The following is a 23845-nucleotide window of genomic DNA, read 5'->3' on the forward strand; positions in this document are numbered from 1 at the left end:
CTGCATGGAGGACTATGTGGGCCCATTATTCTGTATGGAGAACTATGTGGGACCATTATTCTGTATGGAGGACTATGTGGGACTATTATTCTGTATGGAGGACTATGTGTGGCCCATTATTTTGTATGGAGGACTATGTGGGGCTCATTATACTGTATAGAGGACTATGTGAGGCCCATTATTCTGTATGGAGGACTATGTGGGGCCCATTATTCTGTATGGAGGACTATGTGGGGCTCATTACACTGTATAGAGGACTATGTGGGGCCCATTATTCTGCATGGAGGACTATGTGGGGCTCATTATACTGTATATGGATTGTCCCACGACTTTGTTCAAGTTTTTCATTTTGGTCCTCTGCGTGTTTAAGTTTGACATCCCTGCATTATGTCTTACCCCTGTTCTGTTTTCTAATGCCCCTGTGGTCCATGGTTCAACACTGTTTTTGGTGCTAGGGCAGATACAGGGGATTCTGCAGTATTTTTTATATCAAAGATACAACTCCATAATAGATTTACCTGTTGGTTAAAGGGAACCTGTCACCAGGTGTTAGACACCTAATCTGAGAGCAGCATAATGTAGAGACAGAGACCCTGATTCTAGCGATGTGTAACTTAATTGGCTGCTCAGTGTAGTTTTTTCTAAATCACTGTTATATCAACAGGAGATTATCACTGGAGAACTAGTAAACCTGCTTCCGTGTAGTCTAACCACACCTGCATTACTGATTGGCTGCTTTTTGCCTATGCACAGTGTACACAGTTACAGCCAATCAGTGATGTGGGCGGGGTTATACAGAGCTCAGCATTCAGAGAACTGCTAAATCTGTAGCAGATAAAACTGTCCAGTAAGTGACACATTGCTGGAATCAGGGTCTTCTCCCCTACATCATACTGCTCTCAGATGGGGTAGCAGAAACCTAGTGACAGATTCCCTTTAAGTGAATTTTTGCAAATTTCCAATTTTACTCCCCATCTTTTACTTTTTCAATGCATCTTTTAGAAAAATGTGGAGTCTCAGTTTATGTATCACTACTAGGGATGAGCGAGTATGTTCTGGTAATTTTTTCGACGAGCATGCTCGGGTGCTCGCTGAGTATCTTTGGCGTGCTTGGGTGTTATGTTTTAGTCACGCTGTGTGCATGATTTGCAACTGTTTGACAGCTTTAATACATGTGAGGAATGCCTAAGAAACAGGCATTCCTCACATTATTAAAGCTGTCAAACAGTCGCAAATCATGCACACAGAGACAAAAACATAACACCCGAGCACGCTGAGGATACTCAGGAAACACCCGAGCATGCTCGTAAATCTCGAGTAACGAGCATGCTCGCTCATCACTAATCACTACATCTATATTTATTAGTTAGAGAGTATTAATTATTTTAAGAAAAATTGGATTAATCAGAGAATCCTTTGTTGGTTCCAACACAATAATGGTTCCCCTAAAGGTCTAGCAGAAGACAACCCCATTTGGAGTTGTCTTCTTGGAGCCAAATACTTGGGTTTATTTCTTATCAGATGGTTCACAAATAATCTATTCTATTTTGATGATGTACAATGATGGCAGCAAAGTTCAGAAGGGTGGACCTCAGAATCACCTCTTCTGGTGGTCCCAAGGAGCCCAGTCTGATGCAGATACTTCATCGTTCAATAACTAATAGAAAACACAACCTGCAATATATAAAACCCTCCACAAATCTGGAGTCATAAAGCAAACAAAATATAGTGTTCACAATCCAGAATGGTGTTTCGAGCCCAATGGGCAGAACTTCCCACTGGGATTTTGGTAGAAAGACGTCTACGCTTGGTTATGAAATGCTTGGTGCACACAGGAGAACAAGAGCCGTAATGAACGGGAATTATATTTGAACACACGTCAGTGGAAGGAGAATGTATTTTAGGATCCTGCCGAGTTTTACACGGCAAACCTCTTGAAAAAATTAGCTGCAGGTTTCCGACTAAACAGTGGGTTTCTTATTTCAGCTGAAAATTGTATAAAGGATAAACATGCTATTTTTTTTCAAGATTTAGTATAAAAATGTGTTATATTTAAATTGTGAAATCAGTAAAACGCGTTTAGTCATTCATGTCTGGTTAACATTTAAGGTGGTAAAGAGGATGGGCGAAATGTGTTGGAATAGTTTTATGTTCGAAGGGAAAAAAGAGAGAAGCTTCACAGGGAACACCCACCGAACTCTGAACTTGCAGCATGTCAGGTCTGGAAAATAAAATTATGCCAGTTATTTTTCTTACTGGTCATATTGCAAAGCCCAATAACGTATAGGGTAGTTACTATTGATGAGCAAATCTGTTGACATTTGAATTCACTCAAATTTTGCCAAGAAATTAGATTTTCTCATCAAATGTGCCTTAATTATACTTTGGGGTCTTTTTAGACCCTAGAGGATAATAAACAGAGTGAAAATAAAAAAAATATTCACTTTGCGGCTCATCTATCATGCTTTTGTAGTCCCCCATCCAGTCCTCTCCAGCATCTGCTTCTCCATGATAGACGATGCTCTCCGTGGTACGCGAGGTTGGAGGTTGCTGTAGGGAGGACCGGACGGGAAGATAGGTGAGCAGCTCGGAGACACTTTTTTTCATCACTTTTTTAGCTCTACAAAATGGCAGCAAACCAGCCATTTTGGGTTCACAGTAAGTGAATCAGAATATTTTTGGGGTAAAATTCAAAGGGAATTCAGGTTGCCTTAAACCAAACAGCTATCTCTCCTAGGTGGGACTTGTGAGATAGTTTTCTATCAGTCTGGAAGAGAGTTAATTTATTTATTATTTATTTTACTCACTTATATAGCGCCATTAATTCTGCAGCGCTTTACAGACATTATGACCACTGTCCCCATCCTGGCTCACAATCTACATTCCCTATCAGTCTTTGGAGTGTGGGAAGAAACTGTAGAACCTGGAGGAAACCCACGAAAACACGGGGAGAACATACAAACTCCTTGCAGATGTTGTTCTTGGTGGGATTTGAACCCAGGACCCCAGCACTGCAAGACTGCCGTGCTAACCACTGAGCCACTGTGCTGCCTCGTAACTTTTCCAGAACTTTCCATAATTTTTCCCATTAGGCATTACCAAAAAGACTCCATACTTGGATAATCTCCTCAAAAGGGATCTATCAGTAGGATTTCAACTGCCAAACCATTTATATGTGCATGTAGCTCTTTCAAAGGCAAGTCCAGAAATACCTTTACATGGCCAGTCCGTTCCTCCGTTATGGAGAAATCAGCATTTGAATTTATATGCAAATAATACTGAGGGACTATGGTCTAAAGCCTCTGTCACTCCAGCTCTACTCCTCGCCCATTGCCTCCTATTCCTGCTTGACTAGCTCCTTTGCCAGAAGTCACACAGCATAGAGGCTGTCAGTCAAGCAGGAGGAGATGGTGCTGGGCGGGGAGTAGAGCTGGAGTGACAGAGGCTTCAGATCTACCATAGATCTTCAGCTTCATTTGCATATCAATTCAAATGCTGGTTTCTCAGTAAAGGAGGAACAGACCGGCCATGTAAAAGTATTGCTGGATTTGTCTTTGAAAGAGCTACATGCGCCTATAAATAGTTTGGTAGGACAGATTCCTTTTAATGAGGGTTAGTACCTTCCGGAAGGTGAAACTAAAATAAAAAATACAGAAATTAGCAAACAGCATAGTGCCATCTGAACCTCTCAAGGGTTGCAAGGTTAACAGGTTCTAGCTCCTGCCCCTCTGCCAAATAAGTCACCAGTTTTAGAATTAACACCTGGTAGGTAAGGGCTATGTAAGAGGTTTTGCACCAAAAACCTGGACACAGTTGATCTACTTCATACATTTGTTGGACATTTCGCATTTAAGTCCAGTATTTTTAACCACTTAATGTCTTAAAAGTGATGTGCAGGATTCGAAACAAGGATCAGATTTTTTTGTTCTAGGAAACAGCACCCCATCAGGTTAGATTTGGTATTGCAGCTAATTGTTATACAAGTGAATATCCCCTGCATTACCATACAAAGCCATGGACAAGGGTGGTGCTATTTCTGTTTTCTCATCTGACCTCTGTCTTTTCTGCCAAAATAGCCTCACAATAATGATCATATTTTTAACACCTGAATTCTCCAATTTTGGAGAGATCTAGCTTAATTTTCAACCAGGAAATGTGCAAACATCGTCTTTGACATTGAATAATTTTCCCACAATACCCATCAACCTTCAGATGACAGACAAAATGAATGGACGGCAATGTTCCGCGGGATACGTCATCCCGGCATTCGTTCCGTCTCGTTTTCATGCGTCATGTGGCACAACAATAGTATCGACATCTGCACCTTTCCGGAACAGCTGTGCTACAACAGAGCGAATCAATGCGGTGCAATGAGATCTAAAGGAATGTCAGATTTATTGTACGTGTTTAATTAAGGCTGATAGGGTTAACCCCTTAATTACAGGGGAGCAACAATCGAACGGCAGAGAAGACCATGAAACCGTTTACGTGGTTCCTGCCCCTTGTAATGACTTAGGGTCCATCAGAGTCTTGGCTAATCGCTCCTTTCCAGCTGCTTTTACTTCCAAGAAAGCAGGTTTTGGCCGCACGAAAAAAAAGTTGCATATAACTCACCTATAAGAAGATGTGCTGAGCGCACTGGCAAAAGTGTTTCCAGTATCAACAAAAGCCAAAAATTGACGAATGAATTAAGTAGGAGATGGCTCTCAAGATCAACCATCACCATCATCATACTTCAGGTATGCAGGTTAGGTCATCGTTACCAATTTTAACCCAAATACAAATTCAATATATTATCACGACATTTTAGTAAAACCTTCAACAAGCTGCAGCTCACATCACAGCCACTAGGCGGCCTTATGTAGCAGAAACTTCTCTTGACAGAGTATCGCCAAATTACTTTTTTTTTTTTTTAAAAGCTGGTCAACTCATACCAATCATCTATGGATATGTTAAGCCAAGAGAAAATGTAAGGAAAGACATAATCTGTATGATTTGTCCATAGAAATCTAACACACAAAAAAAGACAAAGAAATTAAAAATATACTCAAAAGCCAATTACAAAATAGAAATTATATAAATCCATCGTGGGTAATTAATGCCCAAACAATGTATATTAATTTTTTTACTTAAATGTTGACCCTGTGGGCCCTTGGATTTGGCTTAATTAATATATACTCATTTTAGCCCAATCATGTAATTCTGTGTAAGGCAGTATAGGATAAGGTCCCTCCATTGGTTTTAGGTTATAACAGCTCTGACTTTTACTTTTACATGTCAATGAACTTTACTAGTCCTGGATAGTGGCCAGATATGGCAAAGAGAGGCCACTTTTTTTGCCTTTCGCATTCTCCTTTCATTGGACTTACCCTACACCCATTAAACCCAAAAGAGCATAGAAAACCATAGATTCTTCCAAAACCAGCACCACCCCTTTTCCACAGGTTGTGTGTGGTATTGGATCTCAGCCCCATTCACTTCAATGGAACGGAGCTGCAATACCTCACACAACCTGCAGAGAATTGTGACACGGTTTAAAGAAAAAAAGAAGCCATGTTTTTCTAATCCCGGACAAACTCTTCAATGACGATTTGCACTTTGCTACATCTCTATATGTCAACCAACTGTAGTTAAATGGTCAAATCGTGGACAAACTCTTCAATAACATTTTGTACTTTGCTACATCTCTATATGTCAACCAACCGTAGTTAAATGGTCAATGGCATCCACGGTTTAAAGAAAAAAAATAGCCATGTTTTTCTAATCCCAGACAAACTCTTTAATGACGATTTGCACTTTGCTACATCTCTATACGTCAACCAACCGTAGTTAAATGGTCAAATCCCGAACAAGCTCTTCAATGACATTTTGTACTTTGCTACATCTCTATACGTCAACCCACCGCAGTTAAATGGTCAATGGCTTCCATGGTTTAAAGAAAAAAAATAGCCATGTTTTTCTAATCCTAGACAAACTCTTTAATGTTGATTTGCACTTTGCTACATTTCTATACATCAACCAACCACAGTTAAATGGTTAAATCCCAGACAAGCTCTTCAATGATATTTTGAACTTTGCTACATCTCTATATGTCAACCAACCGTAGTTAACTGGTCAATGGCTTCCACGGTTTAAAGAAAAAAAGTAGCCATGTTTTTCTAATCCCGGACAAATTCTTTAATGAAGATTTGCACTTTGCTACATCTCTATACATCAACCAGCCACAGTTAAATGGCCAAATCTCGGACAAGCTCTTCAATGACAATTTATACTTTGCTACATCTCTATACATCAACCCACTGCAGTTAAATGGTCAATGGCTTCCACGGTTTAAAGAAAAAAAATAGCCATGTTTTTCTAATCCTGGACAAACTCTTTAATGACGATTTGCACTTTGCTACATCTCTATACATCAACCAACTGTAGTTAAATGGCTAAATCCCGGACAAACTCTTCAATGACATTTTGTACTTTGCTACATCTCTGTATGTGAACCAACCGCAGTTAAATGGTCAATGGCTTCCTAGGGAATATTGTGTAGGGACATTTGTTTAGAGGATGCCATATATATGTTAAAAAAATGACTCTATCTCCTGGTTCCTTCTTATTGTTTTATGGGAGGATATTCCTGAGGCTACAGATTCATCAACTCCCCGGAGACTATCAGAATGTCTCCATTAATAACATCCCAAACTCCATTTTCTCCTTCTTCTTATAAAGTGTGCATAGTTTTATGCATAAGTCCCAGGTTTAATGGGATTTCCATTGCTCCCCCGGTGGATGTCTTGAGATGAATTTCCTCCGAACGCTCATCGTACAAGCTCCTGCTAGAAACGGTAAACAAATTGCCACTATGGTTTTTTGATAAACTAATCTAGGCCACCGGCAGAAAGCCGCTATATAGAGTAGAACCACTAACATAATGATATTGAGATGAGAAAAAAATAAAAAAGAGGTCAAATCCCTGCACCAACATCCTTCACTGGAAATTGTTTTGGTGCCGTTCAGGAATAATTTATGTGTTTTTTTGTTCTGTCTTTTGCATCGGTTTTATTTACAGCGGGAAGTAAGTAATGGCTTCTTTTATGCTATGTTGACTGCGCTTTCTAAAAAGAAAAAAAAAAGTAAAGATCCCCGCCAAAAGTTCCTGACGGGGAATCAATAATACTAATAAAAATGCGTTAATATTTTTCCTACGCTTTTTGCAGAAATGTATGACTTAGTTTCTCCCCCCCCCAAAAAAAAACGACAGCCTGAGATAATTTAAGGAACATTAAAAAAAAGAAGGGGGAGGGGGGATATGGAAAATAACAGATTTAATGGCGGACAGAATATATATCCTTTATTTGTGGCTTGTTTACGCTACTAATCAGGTGTCTTTATGGGTTGGAGGTAATATACGGGCACTCTCTGTCACCGGGACGGGCAGAGCATCAATCCCTTTTATGCTTCCATTTGTCCCCGTACAGAACAGCGCTATGTTCTGTGCCGTCGTACTTCGGATTCTGCTTGAGGCGGAAGTATAGAGAAAGAATTATAGTCATGAATGTAGAGTTTTCAAGAATGTCTTGGTTATCGAAAACCCTAGAGGACTATATACCATGTTCTCCAAAATGGAGACTTCATTCTCCCCTGGAAGAAAGACTAGGAGAAGAGACCTCTGTAATACATCATACCACAATGCAGAGGTATTGTTTGGGGCCATAGCACCTTTATTGGTGGCTTATTCTGGATCCCAACCTTATTGACCTCCAGAAGATGAGAGTGGATGGACCGCCGCCAATCAGAGGTCTAACATATGCAGTGCATTCAATTTCTACTTTGGGAGAACCTCTTTTATACTTTAAACCATACCTGAAATGTCCTTAAAAAGAACCTGTCCCTTAATATATTTATATAATTTTTGTCACCTGGTATAAATACCGCTTTTCTCCGGATTCCGGAGATGTTTTTCATTTGTTTCTGCGCCTCTCCATTCCTGAGATATGGCCTCTTCTTCCCTGCATATAAATCTATTTTTTTTGCCAACTGGGTGTGATCAACAGAGACACACCCATACAGAAGAGCAGATGACCACACCCACTTGAGCAACAAGGCTAGATTTATAAAAGAGAGGGCTATATCTCAGGAACAGAGAGGAGCAGGAACGAAAGAAAAACATCTACGGATTCAGGAGAACAGCGGCATTTAGAGCAGATGTAAAAATTTCATATTTATGGCAAGTGACAAGTTTTTTTTAAAGGGGTTGTTCAACCCTAATTTTTTCCTAAAATAAAGTTCAGCATGGTCTAAAAATACAAAAAAAATGTATATATAAATACTCACTTACTAGTTGCCCACTGCTCCTTTGTAACTCAAGTAGGGTCCCCCGTCAGTCTCTTTTTGTTTTCCAGTAGAGGATGGCATGTCACCGGTGCAGCTAATCAGTGGTCACTATTGCAGCAAGGAGACTTAAGTCAGTAACAGAGCTCACCTTGGTTGGCTAAGACGCAGCAGCCCTTCTAAGCCATGCAGGCTCCCTGTGATCATGTAATCACCATGTCCAGTCTGTCACTAATTTTCCATTAGCTTTTAGTTATGTCCATACTAGCAGTGTCTATTTAGCAAAAAACAAAAATATATATTTTTTTTTTTTTTATTCTTTTTTTTTTTTTTCATGCAACTTTTTGTTTGTAACAGAAGCTTTATCATATCTGATTGATTTCCTGACATGGCCATCGTAATGCGTGACAGGCAGTCAGATTACCGCACTGACACTCCAGCTACGGGATTACCCTGCTGGACTGGGGATTCACGCCGTCCTCCATCTATCTGACAGTGATTGGAAACAGTACAATTTTCCAGGTGGTTGGGTATCCACCGGTCATGGATAATTTGATCAATACTCAAAAGAAACAGAAAATACGTAGTACAAGTGCAATGTTACAGAAGAGGGATTTTTTTTTGTTGCAATAATTGGTGGTAAATGGAAAAACACAAGTGCTGGAAAACTTTGGACTATATCTACTGTATGTGACATATGAGGCAAAACTCTGAATTTAAAGGGGTTGTTTGGTGAAAACAAGTTATCACTTATCCTTAACCATGATCAGTGGGGGTCCGACTGCTGGGACCTACCTCAATGGGCAAAAATGGATCAGTGCGCATCCCAACCACTGCTCCATTCATTCCCTCTGGGGCTGCTGAGCGCTGCACTCCTCTTTTTCCGCCAGCTCCATAGAGAATGAATGAAGCGTCCGACCTTTCTCTCCATTTTGTAATGTGGATAAAAGTGACTTATTCTGCCGATCTGTACAGGTCCCAGAAGACAGATCCCCCCAATCACCTGTTCTATGGATAGGTGGTGACATATTTTCACTTCACAACCCCTTTAAGGCTTTGTTCCTGGGCTTATCCCTGCAAGAATGGGAATGTATGTAAACCTGAAGTTTTTATTACAATTCTGTATCTGAATGAGATATGCTGCCATCAAAATCTCTCAGTAGCAGTATTCAAAGTTCTACCATTATATATATACAGGTACTTTGCACATTTATGAGTCTCCATGATTCTAAAATACAAATAAACTAAACAAACCTATTATCCATCCTTTCTGCGTCACATGTGTTCCACTCCATGCTTCTTACATTTTACTCTCCATCGCTGCCCCCTCCTTTTCTTGCTTCTTCCTTCCCTCACTGCCTCTCTTTCCCTCCCTTGCTCCCTGCCCCTCTCTCTTGCTTTCTCCATCCCTGCCTCTCTCCCTACCTCCCTGCCTCTCTCACTTGCTCTCAGCCTCCCTACCTCCATGCCCCTATTTCTCTCTTTATCCTTTCCTCCCTGCCTGTCTTCCACCCTCTCTGCCTCTCTCTCCCTCATGCCATCCCTCCCTGCCTCTCTCTCCCTCATTCCATCTCTCCCTGCCTCCCATGCCCTCTCCCTCCCCCCCTTGCTCCCTGCCCCCCTTGCTCCCTGCCCCTCTCTCCCCCTTGCTCCCTCCCTTTATGTCTCTCCCTCCATCCCTGCCCCCCTCCCACCCTGCCTCTCTCCCTCCATCCCTGCCCCCCTCCCACCCTGCCTCTCTCCCTCCATCCCTGCCTCCCTCCCACCATGCCTCTCTCCCTTGCTCCCTCCCTGCCTCTCTCCTTCTCTCCTTGCCTCCCTCCCTGCTGCTCTCCCAATCTCACTCCTTTCCTCCCTGCCCATATCTCTCCCTTGATCCCTACTTCCCTGGTTCTATCCCTCTCTGCCTCCCTACCTGCCTTTCTCCCTTACTCCTTGCTTCCCTATCCCCCTGTCTCTCTCTCCCTCCCTGCCATCCTTGCTCCCACCCTCCCTCCCTCCCTGCCTCTCTCCCTCTCTCCCTCCCTCCCTGCCTCTCTCCCTGCCTCTCTTTCTCTCACCCTCCCTGCCTTTCTTTATCTCCCTGCCTCTCTTTCTCTCCCTCCCTTGCTACCCCCCCTCTCTCCCTGCCTCCCTCCCTGCCCCTGTTTCTACCTTTATTCTTCCCTACCAGCCTGGCTCCCTCCCTCCCTGCCTCCTTTACTCCCTCCCTACCGGCCTGGCTCCCTCCCTCCCTGCTTCCTTTACTCCCTCCCTACCGGCCTGGCTCCCTCCCTCCCTGACCCTGTTTCTCCCTTTATTCTTCCCTACCGGCCTGGCTCCCTCCCTCCCTGCCTCCTTGACTCCCTCCCTACTGGCCTGGCTCCCTCCCTCCCTGCCTTTCCATCCATCCTTCATTCTCTGTAACAATGGAAACTGATAGGTCTGTATTAGTGCTCCCTACACAAAACGGTTGCTTTTGTTTTAATCAAGAGTTGCATCATTCTTGTTTTAGATGCACTGGAACAATAGAAATATTACAAAAGTATATATGTGTGAAGACACGGGGTCTTCCGTGGGCTTAATGCTACTCAGACAACCCAGGGTAATGGTTAAACAGCGTGGCAATACTTCATTGAATCACCAAACAGACAATAACATATAGAACAGTCCTAGCAAATACCCAAGATGGTGCAAAATTACACAGTCTCACCTTTTCGCTGACCTGCCGGGAATGGAGCAACTGCGATTTTGGGACTTCCAGGGCCAACTACCTCAACCAGTGGCCCCCTGCTTTTGGCGGACACCCACAGAGAGAAGGTAGCGCCAAGCTTAGGAAACTGACAGTCCATTGAGGTATAAGGCCAGGAGACACGAAGGTCCCACCCTGGCCACTCCGAACAACTCCATGGGTAACAGTTGATCTCATTGTCCCAACCTGGCTCACTCTGAGTGTCTCCATCGATTCCAGGTGACCAGATGGTCCCAACCTGGCAACCCCAAACAAAATATACATGGGCCAGGTGACCTCATTGTCCCAACTTGGTTTCCCAAAATGTATATATGGAATCTCTGATGGTCAATGGAGCAGATCTGTATCCTTCCAGCCAGGGCCGTGTACCCTTAGGCTGGAAACTTGTAGAATTCAAATCTGCGTCTCTCTGGATAGAGCCATGCTACCAAACTACTGTCCTGACGAGTCTCTCTGATTCTCTGATTCTGCTTGCAGCAGGATAGAAAACCCTTTTTATATTTACATATGTGGCTAAGGTCATCATTCACAGGTTAGGGGGAAAGGTGCAGGGCTCAGGTCTCATTGTTTGAGCATTTAATCAATTTACATAGTTTGTATCCCCCTTCTCTGTAAATCAACAACTATCTGGCTTAGTACAATATGTAATTAGCATATTAACAAATACTATTATTCTACCCTGAGTCACTGTCACTATCCTTCTTGATCAGCCAAAGAAACTCATACATTCAAAAGTCAACACAAACACAATAGTGTATTTCTCTTGGCCTAACAAATCTAGACGTCTAGCTAATTAAGATTAGAAGTTGTGTTATCACAAAATGCCATCTAGATTTTTTCTGGTAGGTCTCCTGCTGTCTCATCCTACCGGACAGCCTTTCTAGCCAGGTGATAAGAGATCCCAAGTATACACAGTAAGCTACTATCTCATGATTTATGATGTATGCTGCGCTCTCCTTGCATAATGGCGTAAAATGATATTCTGTAAAATGAAAGTCGGCTTTGTCAAGGTCATTTACAGATTTTTGTAATTTCAGTCAACACGGTAAAACAAGGTGTGATCTAGTCATTTGCATATCCCTTTCTTCTCGCCCCTGTTTACAATTGCTTGTTTTTATCAGTATATAAACACATCTGTTGTCTGTGCATCAGCTGTAATGTTTGCTCACGAGCTCTCCAGAGCCGTTCTACTCCAATAAATAAATATGGTTAAATCTGGAACGCTGGTCTCCATCGAATCTCTGCTAAGTGATCACAGTCCTATAACCACAACAAATCCTTCTATTTATTTCCCTCTTAACATCAACTATTTGTTTATTTGAATTAACTTTTTATTTTTTTATATTTGTAAATACAACCAGCCTAAACCCAAGCAGGAGGTTTAGGCTGAGTTTACCTGGTAACATGTAACTAAAGGACCTATGCACATTAGGCAAATATTCATGTGAACATTATGATTTCTGTGGGAACAATCAACCATCTGATATGTTTGGAGATCTCCTGATTCTCCCCCTGACGGATTATATGAGGGAAAAGCAGCGTTGGGCATGTTGAATATTAATAACCAATCATTTTTTTCTCCATAGGAAAGAAGCTGTTGCTGGAAGTGTCTACTTCCTCCATTCTCCCCATATAAAAATACACATGCACGCTCAGCCAAACTGAGCATACATGTGTATAGATGAAGTCAAGAGGGATAGCTGTCAGCCAAACAAGTGTTAGGACAACCTCTATCAATGGTGTATGGGCACAATAAAGGGAGCATGTTAAAAACGTTTACCTCCACCCAAACTATTAACATGATTGTGTAGCCCTTTAATATATAAGCCAGTCGATCCCTTTATGAACCCAAAGTGCTGCTATGGTAGCAAGAAATCCATGTTTTGAAGTTCAGTCTGAAAGTGCATTTGGGTGTTAAGATGCACTTACAGCTCCTTAGCCGCTACTGTACTTCTGAACTACCAGCACCCTCCCCTGAAAGATTGACAGGTCCTTTTCTCTAGTACATGGTCACTGACTTGTCAATCATCCAAGCGAGTGTGCTACTAGGTAGGAAATTCACTATGATGCTGAGAAGCTGTAAGTGCATCTTCACACCACAATGCACTTCCAGACTGAACTTCAAAATGCAATTTCTTCCTTCTGAAGCAACACTTTGGGGTCATAAAGGGATCAACTAGCTTATCTTTTAAAGGGTTACACAATTATTTTAATGGTTTGGGAATTTTAATGTTTCTGACGCGTTCCCTTTAAAGAAAGTCCATAAATATGTCAAATTTTACATGATGAAAATGCCGTTGTTCTCTCAATTGTCGCATTACGTTTCTTTTGTTCCCGCACTTCTCCATTCCCGAGATGTGGTCCCCTCTTCTTTCTATGTAAATATTTTTTTTTCAGCCAAGTGGGCGTGATCCTCATCTCTTCTCTATCAGAGACTTTGTACTTGGCAGTCACATAGATGATGAATGAAGCGAAATGGAGCGCACCTCCTCTTCATTCAGACCGGGGCTACAAAGCCCCGTTTTCGACTTTTCAAAGCCGGAATATCAGCATTACTGGTGGTCCCATCTTGAAGATAGGGAATTGCTTACTTTTTTGGGAGAAAACCTTTTAAGGACCCAATGCTAAAAAAGATACGATTTTTCGCAATGCTCCCAAGGTCGGCTCCCAATCTTGAGCATATTGATAGGTTTGATGTTGTCGGTGCAGTGTTCTTCACAGACAGGTTATCCAATCTTACCAGAACATCAAGATCTAGTGAATCTCAAATGCAATTATGACAGCAATAAAGCCGAAACCCAACTAAACGATTTATTCCAGAATCTGCTCTTAACCTGGACTGGTGGAAAAGATTTAATAGCTGAAATTCCATAGATTCCTTATGAGATGTTTACCATCAATTCTTCCCCTCGCTAATCCATCATCTTGCGGATGAAAGGCTTGAAAGGCGCCTAATAAAATCTGTCTTTCCACAGTTCATCTGCTTCTCAACTCTAAAGCTATCCTTTGGTATTGGGTTTAATAATTGATCTAAGAGCAATATCTATGTTTATGAGCAAGCAGAAACCTTAACGAGAGAACAATGCCTTCTAGAAATGTTCCCCATTTATTTTGCCATTTTTCAGTAACTTTTTGAAATATACAAATAAGTTGTGATCTTTCTTCATTCTTTTAATAGGGTTGTCTTAGATTCCAGAAATAGGCTATTTTTGCACAGGCATGAAGTGCAAAAGAGGTAGATTTATTGCAGTGAATAAATCTTCACCCAAAGCAAAAAGACAAAGCCGTTCTCTGGCAAAATGGTATAACATAAAATAAACAGTCCCACATATGTACAGGCTCACCCATTTACAAAGGTCTCCACAAAAATCTGCAAAGGATCACTGGTTTCTCCACCTTCACTCACAGAATCTGAATGAGGCAGCTGGTAAAGCTGGAGGTAAGTTCCAGACTGGACCAATGAAATGCAGTGGATGTTGTGTAAATTGACTTTTCAAAAGCTTTTGATACGGTTTCACACAAAAGGTTGATACATAAAATGAGAACAATGGGAATAGGGGAAAATATATGTAAGTGGGTTAAGAACTTGCTCAATGACAGGAAACAAAGGGTGGTTATTAATGGAAAACACTCAGACTGGGTCTCAGTTAACAGTGGGGTACCACAGGGGTCAGTATTGGGCCAGCTTCTTTTTAACATATTTATTAATGACCTTGTAGGGGGCATACAGAGTAGTATTTCAATATTTGCAGATGACACTAAACTCTGCAGGGTAATCAATACAGAGGAGGACAATTTTATATTACAGGAGGATCAATGTAAACTAGAAGCTTGGGCTGATAAATGGCAAATGCGCTTTAATGGGGATAAATGTAAGGTAATGCACTTGGGCAGAGGAAAAAAAATGTATAATTATATGCTTAATTGCAAAACACTGGGCAAAGCTGTCTCCGAAAAAGACCTGGGTGTATTGGTGGACGACACGTTTGGTGGCCAGTGTCAAGCAGCTGCTGCAAAGGCAAATAGAATAATGGGATGCATTAAAAGAGGAATAGATGCTCATGAGGAGAACATAATTTTACCTCTATACAAGTCAGTGGTGCGACCACACGTAGAATACTGTGTACAGTTCTGGTCTCCGGTGTATAAGAAAGACATAGCTGAACTAGAGCGGGTGCAGAGAAGAGCGACCAAGGTTACTAGAGGACTGCGGGGTCTGCAATACCAAGACAGGTTATTACACTTGGGGTTATTTACTGTGGAAAAAAGAAGGCTTAGGGGTGATCTTATTACTATGTACAAGAATATAAGGGGACAGTACAAAGACCTTTCTACTGATCTTTTTACTCTGAGACCTGAGACGGGAACAAGGGGGCATCTTCTACGCCTGGAGGAAAGAAGGTTTAATCATAATCACAGACGGGGATTCTTTACTGTAAGAGCAGTGAGACTATGGAACTCTCTGCCGCATGATGTTGTAATGAGTGATTCACTACTAAAATTTAAGAAGGGCCTGGATGCCTTTCTTGAAAAGTATAATATTACAGGTTATATATAATAGATTCCTTGATAGGGTGTTGATCCAGGGAACTAGTCTGATTGCCGTATGGAGTCAGGAAGGAATTTTTTTCCCCAATGTGGAGCTTAGTGTTTGCCACATGTTTTTTTTTGCCTTCCTCTGGATCAACATGTTAGGCTATGGGTTGAACTAGATGGACTTAGTCTTCCTTCAACCTTAAAAACTATGTTACTATGTTAAATCAGCAGTCCAAAGGCCTGGAACTAGAGATATGGGAACAGACAGTCCCACACAGCTCTTCTGGCCGTTCCTAAAACTTGGACCCAAAATCAAGGACAATTAAGAAAAAACTTCTCAGCACTATCTTTGCTGGAGCCTGCTACTCTGGATCCTATATCACCGAGGCTAGCTACCTCACCAACATATACCTGCCATCCAAGATTTGTCTGGCTGCAACCTTACCTTACAGCACACTCAGGTTCTAATGGGACATTGGAGAACCTTGGAGATTGCCAAGCACCACACTTGGCTGGTCTTCGGCACTCCCATAAGAATGAATGGAGTGGCACTGCACATGATGGACCACCACTCTATGCACACAGGGCTCTTCAGGGCCCTGGCTCTCAGGATCATGGGGTTCCCAGCAGTCGGATCCCCAGCGATCGGGAAGTTATCCCCTATCTGACTTGAGAAGACTCCTTAAAAAGGATTATCTCAGGGACTAGTTCCCTTTAATACTTTCGTATTAAATGGATGACATAGCTGACACTTTTCAAAGGCAAATCGTTTCTTCTAAAACATTGTGTTTGTTATTTTGGCTCGTTGCTTCATAAACTGTGTTCTTGTATTTGCTTGTAGCCTAAACATTCTGGGTCAATTCAGGATACACGGCGCATATTCAAGGCTCACTTAGCTTGCAGGTCTGACACATGATGCTTAATAAAGCCGGCCAAGAAAATGTAACAGTAAGACAGAGAATCAACTCCTGGCTACTTAATAAAAGTAATGGTCAATGTTACAGTGCCAGGTGGGAATTACAGGACAGGCGGTGCGCAGCTCCACCGTCTGATGGAACAAATTATGTTTGGGCGTTTATTAGAATTGAACTTTTATTTTCTCTCCTTCTGTTAATATTTATTATTTATGTGGCTTTTTACCTATGTAAAAAAAAAATATCTGCAGTAAATTAATGTGAAAAATGTAATTAAAAAATAAAATGAAATTTACATTATAAGAATTGTGCTCCCTGCAGGAAGTGTTCTAATAAAATCTTGACCCTCCTGTTGGGGCTACTGCTGTATCCACTACCGCCAGAACAACTTCTGGCTACCCCCTTACATGCCTACTCCCTCTATTTGACTTTCTGCTTTTGTATACTTATCAATCTACCTTTATCTAACTGTGCAAAAGTTTTAGGCTGGTGTGGAAAAAAAACTGGAAAGTAACAATGGTTTCAAACATATTACTGTTAATAGTTGATCAATTAACAAAATGCAAAGTGAATGAGAAAAAGAGAAATCAAAATCAATATATGATGTGACTCCCCGTTGCCTTCAGCTAATCTTTCAGATACACTTATACTTGCCACAGTTTTTGAAGGAACTTGGCAGAAGATTGTTCCACACATCTTGGAGAGCTAACACAGATCTTCTGTAAATGTCGCTCATACAAATCCTTCTCTCTCTTTATGTAGTGCCAGACAGACTAGATGATGTTTAGATCAGGGCTTTATGGAGGCCTTATCACCACTTCAATTGACATTAATGTCAATATCTTTAAGAACCATCTTCAGCGTAAAGAAGAACAAGGAGTCTTGGAAGTGATGAGATGGCCTCCATAGAGGTCTGATCTTAAAATCATTGAGTCTGAGATTACATGAAGACACAGAAGGATCTGCGCAAGCGACAGCCACAGAAGATTTGCGGTTAGTTCTCCAACATGTTTCGAACAATCTCCTGCTGAGTTCCTTTAAAAGTGTGCAAGTGATAAGTGATCGAGAAGAAATGATGAAGGCAAAGTGGGTGGTCACCAAATATTCATGGGATTTGATTTCTCTTTTGTTCATTTAACTTTGCATTTTGTTAATTGCTAAAAATAAACTAATAACGTCTCTATTTTTAAAAACATTCTCACTTTGAAGCATTTTTTCTACACTTGCCTAAAACTTTTGCACAGTACTGTATATATTTATCTCGGGCTATGTAAAGTACAGAGGAAAGGCAAAAAGCAAAACCTTTGCATTAGAATAATAATGTATACATGAAAAGCTTTCTTATGTTATTTCTGGAAAGTAAATATCAATCGTAGTGATCGTAAATTGTTTCTGCTTCATTGACAGCACCACCGACTGTTCGGATTATTCACTCGGGGTTGGCGTGTAATATAGAGGAAGAGAGATATTCAGAACGGGTGTACACAATACGGGAAGGAGAAACATTAGAGTTGACATGTCTAGTGACGGGACACCCGAGGCCACAGGTGAGTAAGAAAAATACTAAAATCTTCTAAAACATCACATTATGTGATCTGAGTCCTTTTATTACAATTATTGCTTGGTGTACATACTCAAGGTGGCCACAGGTTGGCTCAAGTTCTATCTATGGCTTATGGACCTGTTTTAGGAGGTTTCCAATATATCAACTTAATATAAGATGGGTGGAGGCTCCACCACTGGGATCTCTACTGAGGTCCTGAGTTATACCATTCTTCTTCGCCCTCACTCCATAAGTAAGGAGTCTGTGTAGAGCAGAAACAGGGAGGTCACAAGTCTCACCATTCCTCCTCATCATGGTTTCCTCAGTACACATAACATTGTACGTTATAGATAATTTAGTGACAAAATGTATAATTGGTGGAGAAAGGTTGAATTTGATGGACCTTGGTCTTTTTTAAATCTATGTAATGAGGTAACTATGTAAAAGTAAGCAGCCTGCATACGGCAGCACTATGTAGGTCATAAGTCTCACCATTCCTCATCACAATCACTCCAACAGTGAGGAGGCTCTATAGAGTAGAAGTATGGAGGTCCGGAATCATACTATCCCTCTTCACCATCACTCCAAAATTAAGGAGTCTGCATACAACGAGACTGGAGGTCTTAGGTTTCACCATTCCTCATCACTATCACTCCTATTCTAGAGTAGAAGTTTGGAGGTCCTGACTCCCGAGTCATACCATCCTTCTTCACCATCGCTCCAAAAGTAAGAAGTATGCATAGAATAGGACTGTGGTGTGATGGTGTGATGGTGAGTAGGAATGGTATGACCCCTATACTTCCATTTTATGTACATTCCTCACTGTTGAAGTGCTGTCGAATAATTATGGAAGTCCTGATTCTCACTATTCCACCTCACCACCACTTCAACAGTTGGGAAGTTGTATAAGTATAGCGATATGAACATCCAGAGATTCACCATTCCTTCTCACCATTACTCCAACAGTGAGGAGTCTGCATTGTGCAGAAGCATGGTCTCACCATTCTCCCTCATCATCAATCCAAAAGTTTGGAGTTTTGATAAGGCTAAAATATAGAGGGCCCAAGTCTCACCATTCTTCCTCATCATCATTCCAACTGTAAGGAGTTTACATAGAGCAGCAGGATGGAGGTCCAGAATTTCACCATTCCTACACATCATCACGTCTACATTGAGGAGTCTGCATAGCGCAGAAGTATGGGTATGGCCTCACCATTCGTCCTCGCCATCAATCCAAAAGTTAGAAGTTTGCATAAAGCTAAAGTAGAAGTCTTAATCCTCATCATTCCTGCTCACCATCACTCCAATGATAAGGTGTCTGCTTAGAGCAGCAATATACATGTCCTGAGTCTCACCATTCTGATTCATCATCAATCCAATTGTAAGGGGTCTCCATAGGGCAGAGGCATGGAGATCCCAAGTCTCACCATTCCTACTAACCATCTCCAAAACTAAGGAGGCTGCATAGAACAGCAGTGTTGGAGTGATGATGAACAGGAATTGCAAGACTTGACACCTTCATACTTCTGCTCTATGTATGCTCCTCACAAATAAAGTGACATTGAGTAATTATGGAAGTCCTACTCTACTCTACTACTACCCTATAGGAGTTTTGCAAACAATATGAGATTTCTCGGATGTCTCCATTACTCTTTTAGACACTTTTGGAGTCACATCACATATGGTTGACCATCACAACTATGCAAACTGTTCACATTTGTTCTGGACTCAGGATCTCAATACTTATGACCCTAATATTATTCTTTAGATAAGTGATTAATGCCTTTTGTGGGAAAATGCCTTGTCATTGCTACTTCTTAGGGAAATTTATTCAACGGTGGATATCACATTAGATGAATTTTGGCCAAATCTACCAGTTTTGGCAGAACCAGACAACCCTCTAACATTTATCATGCGGCCTAATTGGAAAATAAGGATCAGGTTGTTAAATTTCAAAATACCAGCACCTTTTGTTCTCAAACAAGATAACTCTTATCTGGGTGTGTCTCCTTGACGTCCATGTGTAAAGGTGGTGCAGAGGCATTGCTGACAAATAAAAGCTATCTAGATTTTATGGCTTCATTAAAGTGAATCTGTCAGCAGGTTTTCACTATGTAATCTCAGAGCAACGTGAAATAGGACCAAAGAGTCTGATTCCAATGATGTGTCACTTACTGAACTTCTTGGTGCAGTTTTGATAGAATCATTGTTATCTCTGCTGTAGATGTAGCAGCGGTGAGAATGCTTAGCTGCCTATAACCCAGCCCATATTCATGATTGGGCAATCAGTGGTGGGGACGGGGTTACACAAATTAGCTGGACTTGGCTGCATATGAGACCTAGTCCTCTAGTGATAATATCCTGCTGATAAAACACTGATTGTATTGAAACTACAGCACACAGCCTAATAAGTGATGACGCGCCCCCTGGGCCGTGTGTGCACGCGTGTGGGTTACCCAGAGCCGGGTCTCTGGGGGTTGTAGTCTCCGTGGCGGTGACCCGGTCCGTGGCTCAGGGTGGTCAAACCAGTGGCAGTCTTTTATAGGGTTTTTATGATTTAATGTCCGAGTATGCCACCCGTGGATTGCGGTCAGGGTGTACCGCCGCTGCAAGGCAGACCGCTGAGGCTGGTGTTGTGTGCGCAGCAGAGGATGGGACAACTCCCCACGGGAGGAGTATAGCCTCAGGGCAGTGAGTGTGGATGATGGGGGTGATGGTGCACGGGCGAAGCAGGAACGACTCAGAGTCTTTGCAGTGCAGTTCAGGGTCTTTACTGATGATGATAAGGCAGACCTTCCCGGGAGTACTGGCTAGCATAAGGGGCCTGGTCAGTCTGTGAACAAACAGGAGTTCCCCTGGCCAGGTGGAGTTGTAGGTCTCCCCGTCTGTCTGCACTCTTCCTGGCTACCTTGCTGTAAGCGAGTGGAAGTAGCCCACGTCCCTGAGTGTACCGTGTGGTGCTCACCCGTATGGCTGGTGACTTGGACCCTCTGGTAGCTTCCGCTCTTCGATGGCGGTACCGGTCCCTTGTGTGTGTGACTGAGCCTCCGGGCTTCCTATGGCCAGAGGACCTGAAATCCCCTGCCGGCTGGTTTCTGCTGCTGGATATATAAGTCCTCACAGCCTCGGACTCCTGTGTCCGGCTCTTAGCGTCTTCTGCCAGGACGAACTCTGCTTAGCTCAAGTCCCTGGTCTTCAGCTCCTGCTCCTACAGAGCTCCTCGCTGTTGCTGTCCCTGTGTCTGGAACTTACTCCAGGCTCTGACTGAACTAATCCCGCCCCAGACCCAGTTTATAAGGGCAGATTCCTCCCCTCCCAGGACTGGGCAGGAGGTGTTGCATGTTTGAGGGCTCCTGACCAGGAAACCTCCCACTTGCTCTCAGACGTAATATTTCTATTACTGTGGTAACCAGACCCCTGGGGTGCCACAAGTGACACATCCTTGAAATCAGGCTATCTGCCCCTAGATCATTCTGCTTTCAGATCAAATAGCCAAAACCTGCTGACAGATTTCCTTTAAAGAGAACCTGTCATCAGGATCATGCATGTTAAACTAAAGGTATAGGCATAAAGGCGCTGTTCTACTGATTTAATAGGTACCTTCAGTGTAGAAATCCGCAGCCTTGATGTTCTTTAATGATCATTAGAAGTTTGGGTGCAATAAGCTGTTCATGCATCATGTCGGGTTTGTAGGGCGGGACTGTGGGTATGGTCTTCGACTCTGCCACGGCCTCTCAGCTGCTTCTGGTGTTCGTATATTCATACTGGTTAACATTTCGACCCGGCGCCGTCCTAGCCACAGGCGACGCTTGCACAGATTGATCTGGTTGCGGGCTTCAGTTAAATGTCACCAATGTTGGCGCATGCGCACACTGACCTTCCGATGGACTTCAATAAACTGGCGGCAGTGGTGGCGCATGAGCAGATTGAGATCTCAGCTCATCATTGAGCCTAGATCTAGAACAGCGCTTTTATGCCCATACCTTTAGTTTAACATGACTGATCCTGATGACAAGTTCTCTTTAAGTTCCTTCTAAAAGAGTAGAAATGAATGCAGGACCATGGAGTAGACAAGTGTGTGGTATTATTTGGGTACCATGGCTGGTGCAATTGCATGGGAGCCCTGTGTGGGCGCAGCTGTATGTATGATATTACTTCCCTGACCCCAATGCGTGTGATATTATCCTGGATGTAAGTCCCATTGCAGCAGACAATGGGGCTGCAACTTGGCCCTCAAGGACAGAGGATGGAGCCATGCTTGGTCCCATTCCTTGTGTTAGTGGTTGATGGGAACCAGAGTTGGACTCTTCTTTACGAAGCAACTGGAAAGGGTGTGGAGAGGGAAGGACTTCCATGTTGGTTGGCGTAACCCATCTCCATTAGGAGGACAACCCATCTTGCTCTACTTTTTTTTTGTATATATCACTGGTTACTTTCTGGCCCTTTTATTAGGTTTCTTGAGTAGAAGCTTGAGTATATTATTGCTTTTGGTAATTATGCCCGCAGTTCTGTAACGTGTCATGTACTCTAGAAAACAAATATCTTTAGCGTTTGCCAATGTTGGCCCGTCACTGGCTCTTTGCCTTTCTCCCGGGCTCTATGTGCTGTGAATTTTAAGCAGCAAACATCTTAGAGAGTGTGCAAATGACAGGCAATGCCGCTGCCTCCATTGCTGCACATTAATCTGCTTATTTGGAGATAAGATCCTTTATTTAAGGCTATGTGACAATGCGGCGTCGCTGACGTCTAACATGAAAAAGGCTGACGAGTCGCGTCGTGACAGAGCCTTCTATTTGCCGAAATTCTTTGTAAAACCGGTCGGAGACGAAATCTTGGTAGACTAATGAGCAATCACCGGCCTGTAGTTCAAATTGAAGAGCAACGTGGTTTCCCTTCATTTTTTTGCGCTAATGTAGTTGATCAAAGAGAATGGAGAATTATAATGCACTTAAACCACTTTGTCTACAAAACTTAATAGAAGGATTTATTTAGAGAGGTGGGAATTATATCAGGTTGTAGCAGTTTGAGTGAAGACTATCACAGTGTACGCTGGCGTTCATACACAGTACTTATGTATCTATGAAGGAGAACGTTTTATCATTTTAGCGCCATTCAATAGGCTGCATGTACTTTATGGCAGCTGCAATGAATGGGGGTCACTTGAAAAATGTCATAGATTATGATAATTTCCCCCAAAAATGATGGAGTAAATATCCCTTTGTAGAGTGCAGAAGGTTTTAGTGACCTGCTTGCAGAGCTTTCAATGATAATGAGATGACTCTGCTAATTCTGTCTAAGTTTACACAGCAAAGCTGTCAATGAATTAAAATCCTATTGGTCCAATAGTCAGTAGAACACTGCCATTATTTGAAGCGTTTTGTTCATGATATTTTTGTGTAGTTTTTAATATAATTATGTTTTTATGATTTAAAGGGGTTGTCGAGGACATGAAAAGTTATTTAGCTCCCTTTCTTGCTCCCCCAAAATTCCCCACTTTTTTGTTCATTCTGATATAGTGTAAGAGTTTCCTTCATTCATTTGTATGATAACTCACAATGAAGGGAGCTGGTTCGGATAATGAACTGAGCCAGACAGACTTCCCCTTTAACATGTGCGAACAAACAGGAGGAAAAGGAGAAAGCTTTCCGAAAGTGGAGTGAGCGTGAAAGTGGACCAGCCAGGACATGAAACAGGGTCTGTAAATCAATTCATAGGTGCCAATTTCATAATTTAAAGGGGTTGTCCATTACTCAGATAGCCCCTTCTGAATCCTTATGTTTTCCTCCAGTAAAATAATAA

At 42.2% G+C, this 23845-nt stretch overlaps 1 protein-coding gene across 2 annotated transcripts in view; it reads left to right on the forward strand.

The window, feature by feature from the left end:
* MDGA2 (MAM domain containing glycosylphosphatidylinositol anchor 2) overlaps nt 1–23845 on the forward strand; it is an 819067-nt gene that overhangs the window by 305584 nt on the left and 489638 nt on the right. For both annotated transcript variants that reach the window (XM_073638570.1, XM_073638571.1), the window contains exon 2: nt 17911–18050. In XM_073638570.1, the coding sequence (XP_073494671.1) occupies nt 17911–18050 (140 nt within the window). The remainder of the gene's footprint in view (nt 1–17910; nt 18051–23845) is intronic.

The sequence above is a fragment of the Phyllobates terribilis genome, unplaced genomic scaffold (assembly GCF_046119375.1).
Source record: "Phyllobates terribilis strain yellow unplaced genomic scaffold, ASM4611937v1 Scaffold_7__3_contigs__length_470593459, whole genome shotgun sequence".
In the NCBI taxonomy this organism is placed as follows: Eukaryota; Metazoa; Chordata; class Amphibia; order Anura; family Dendrobatidae; genus Phyllobates; species Phyllobates terribilis.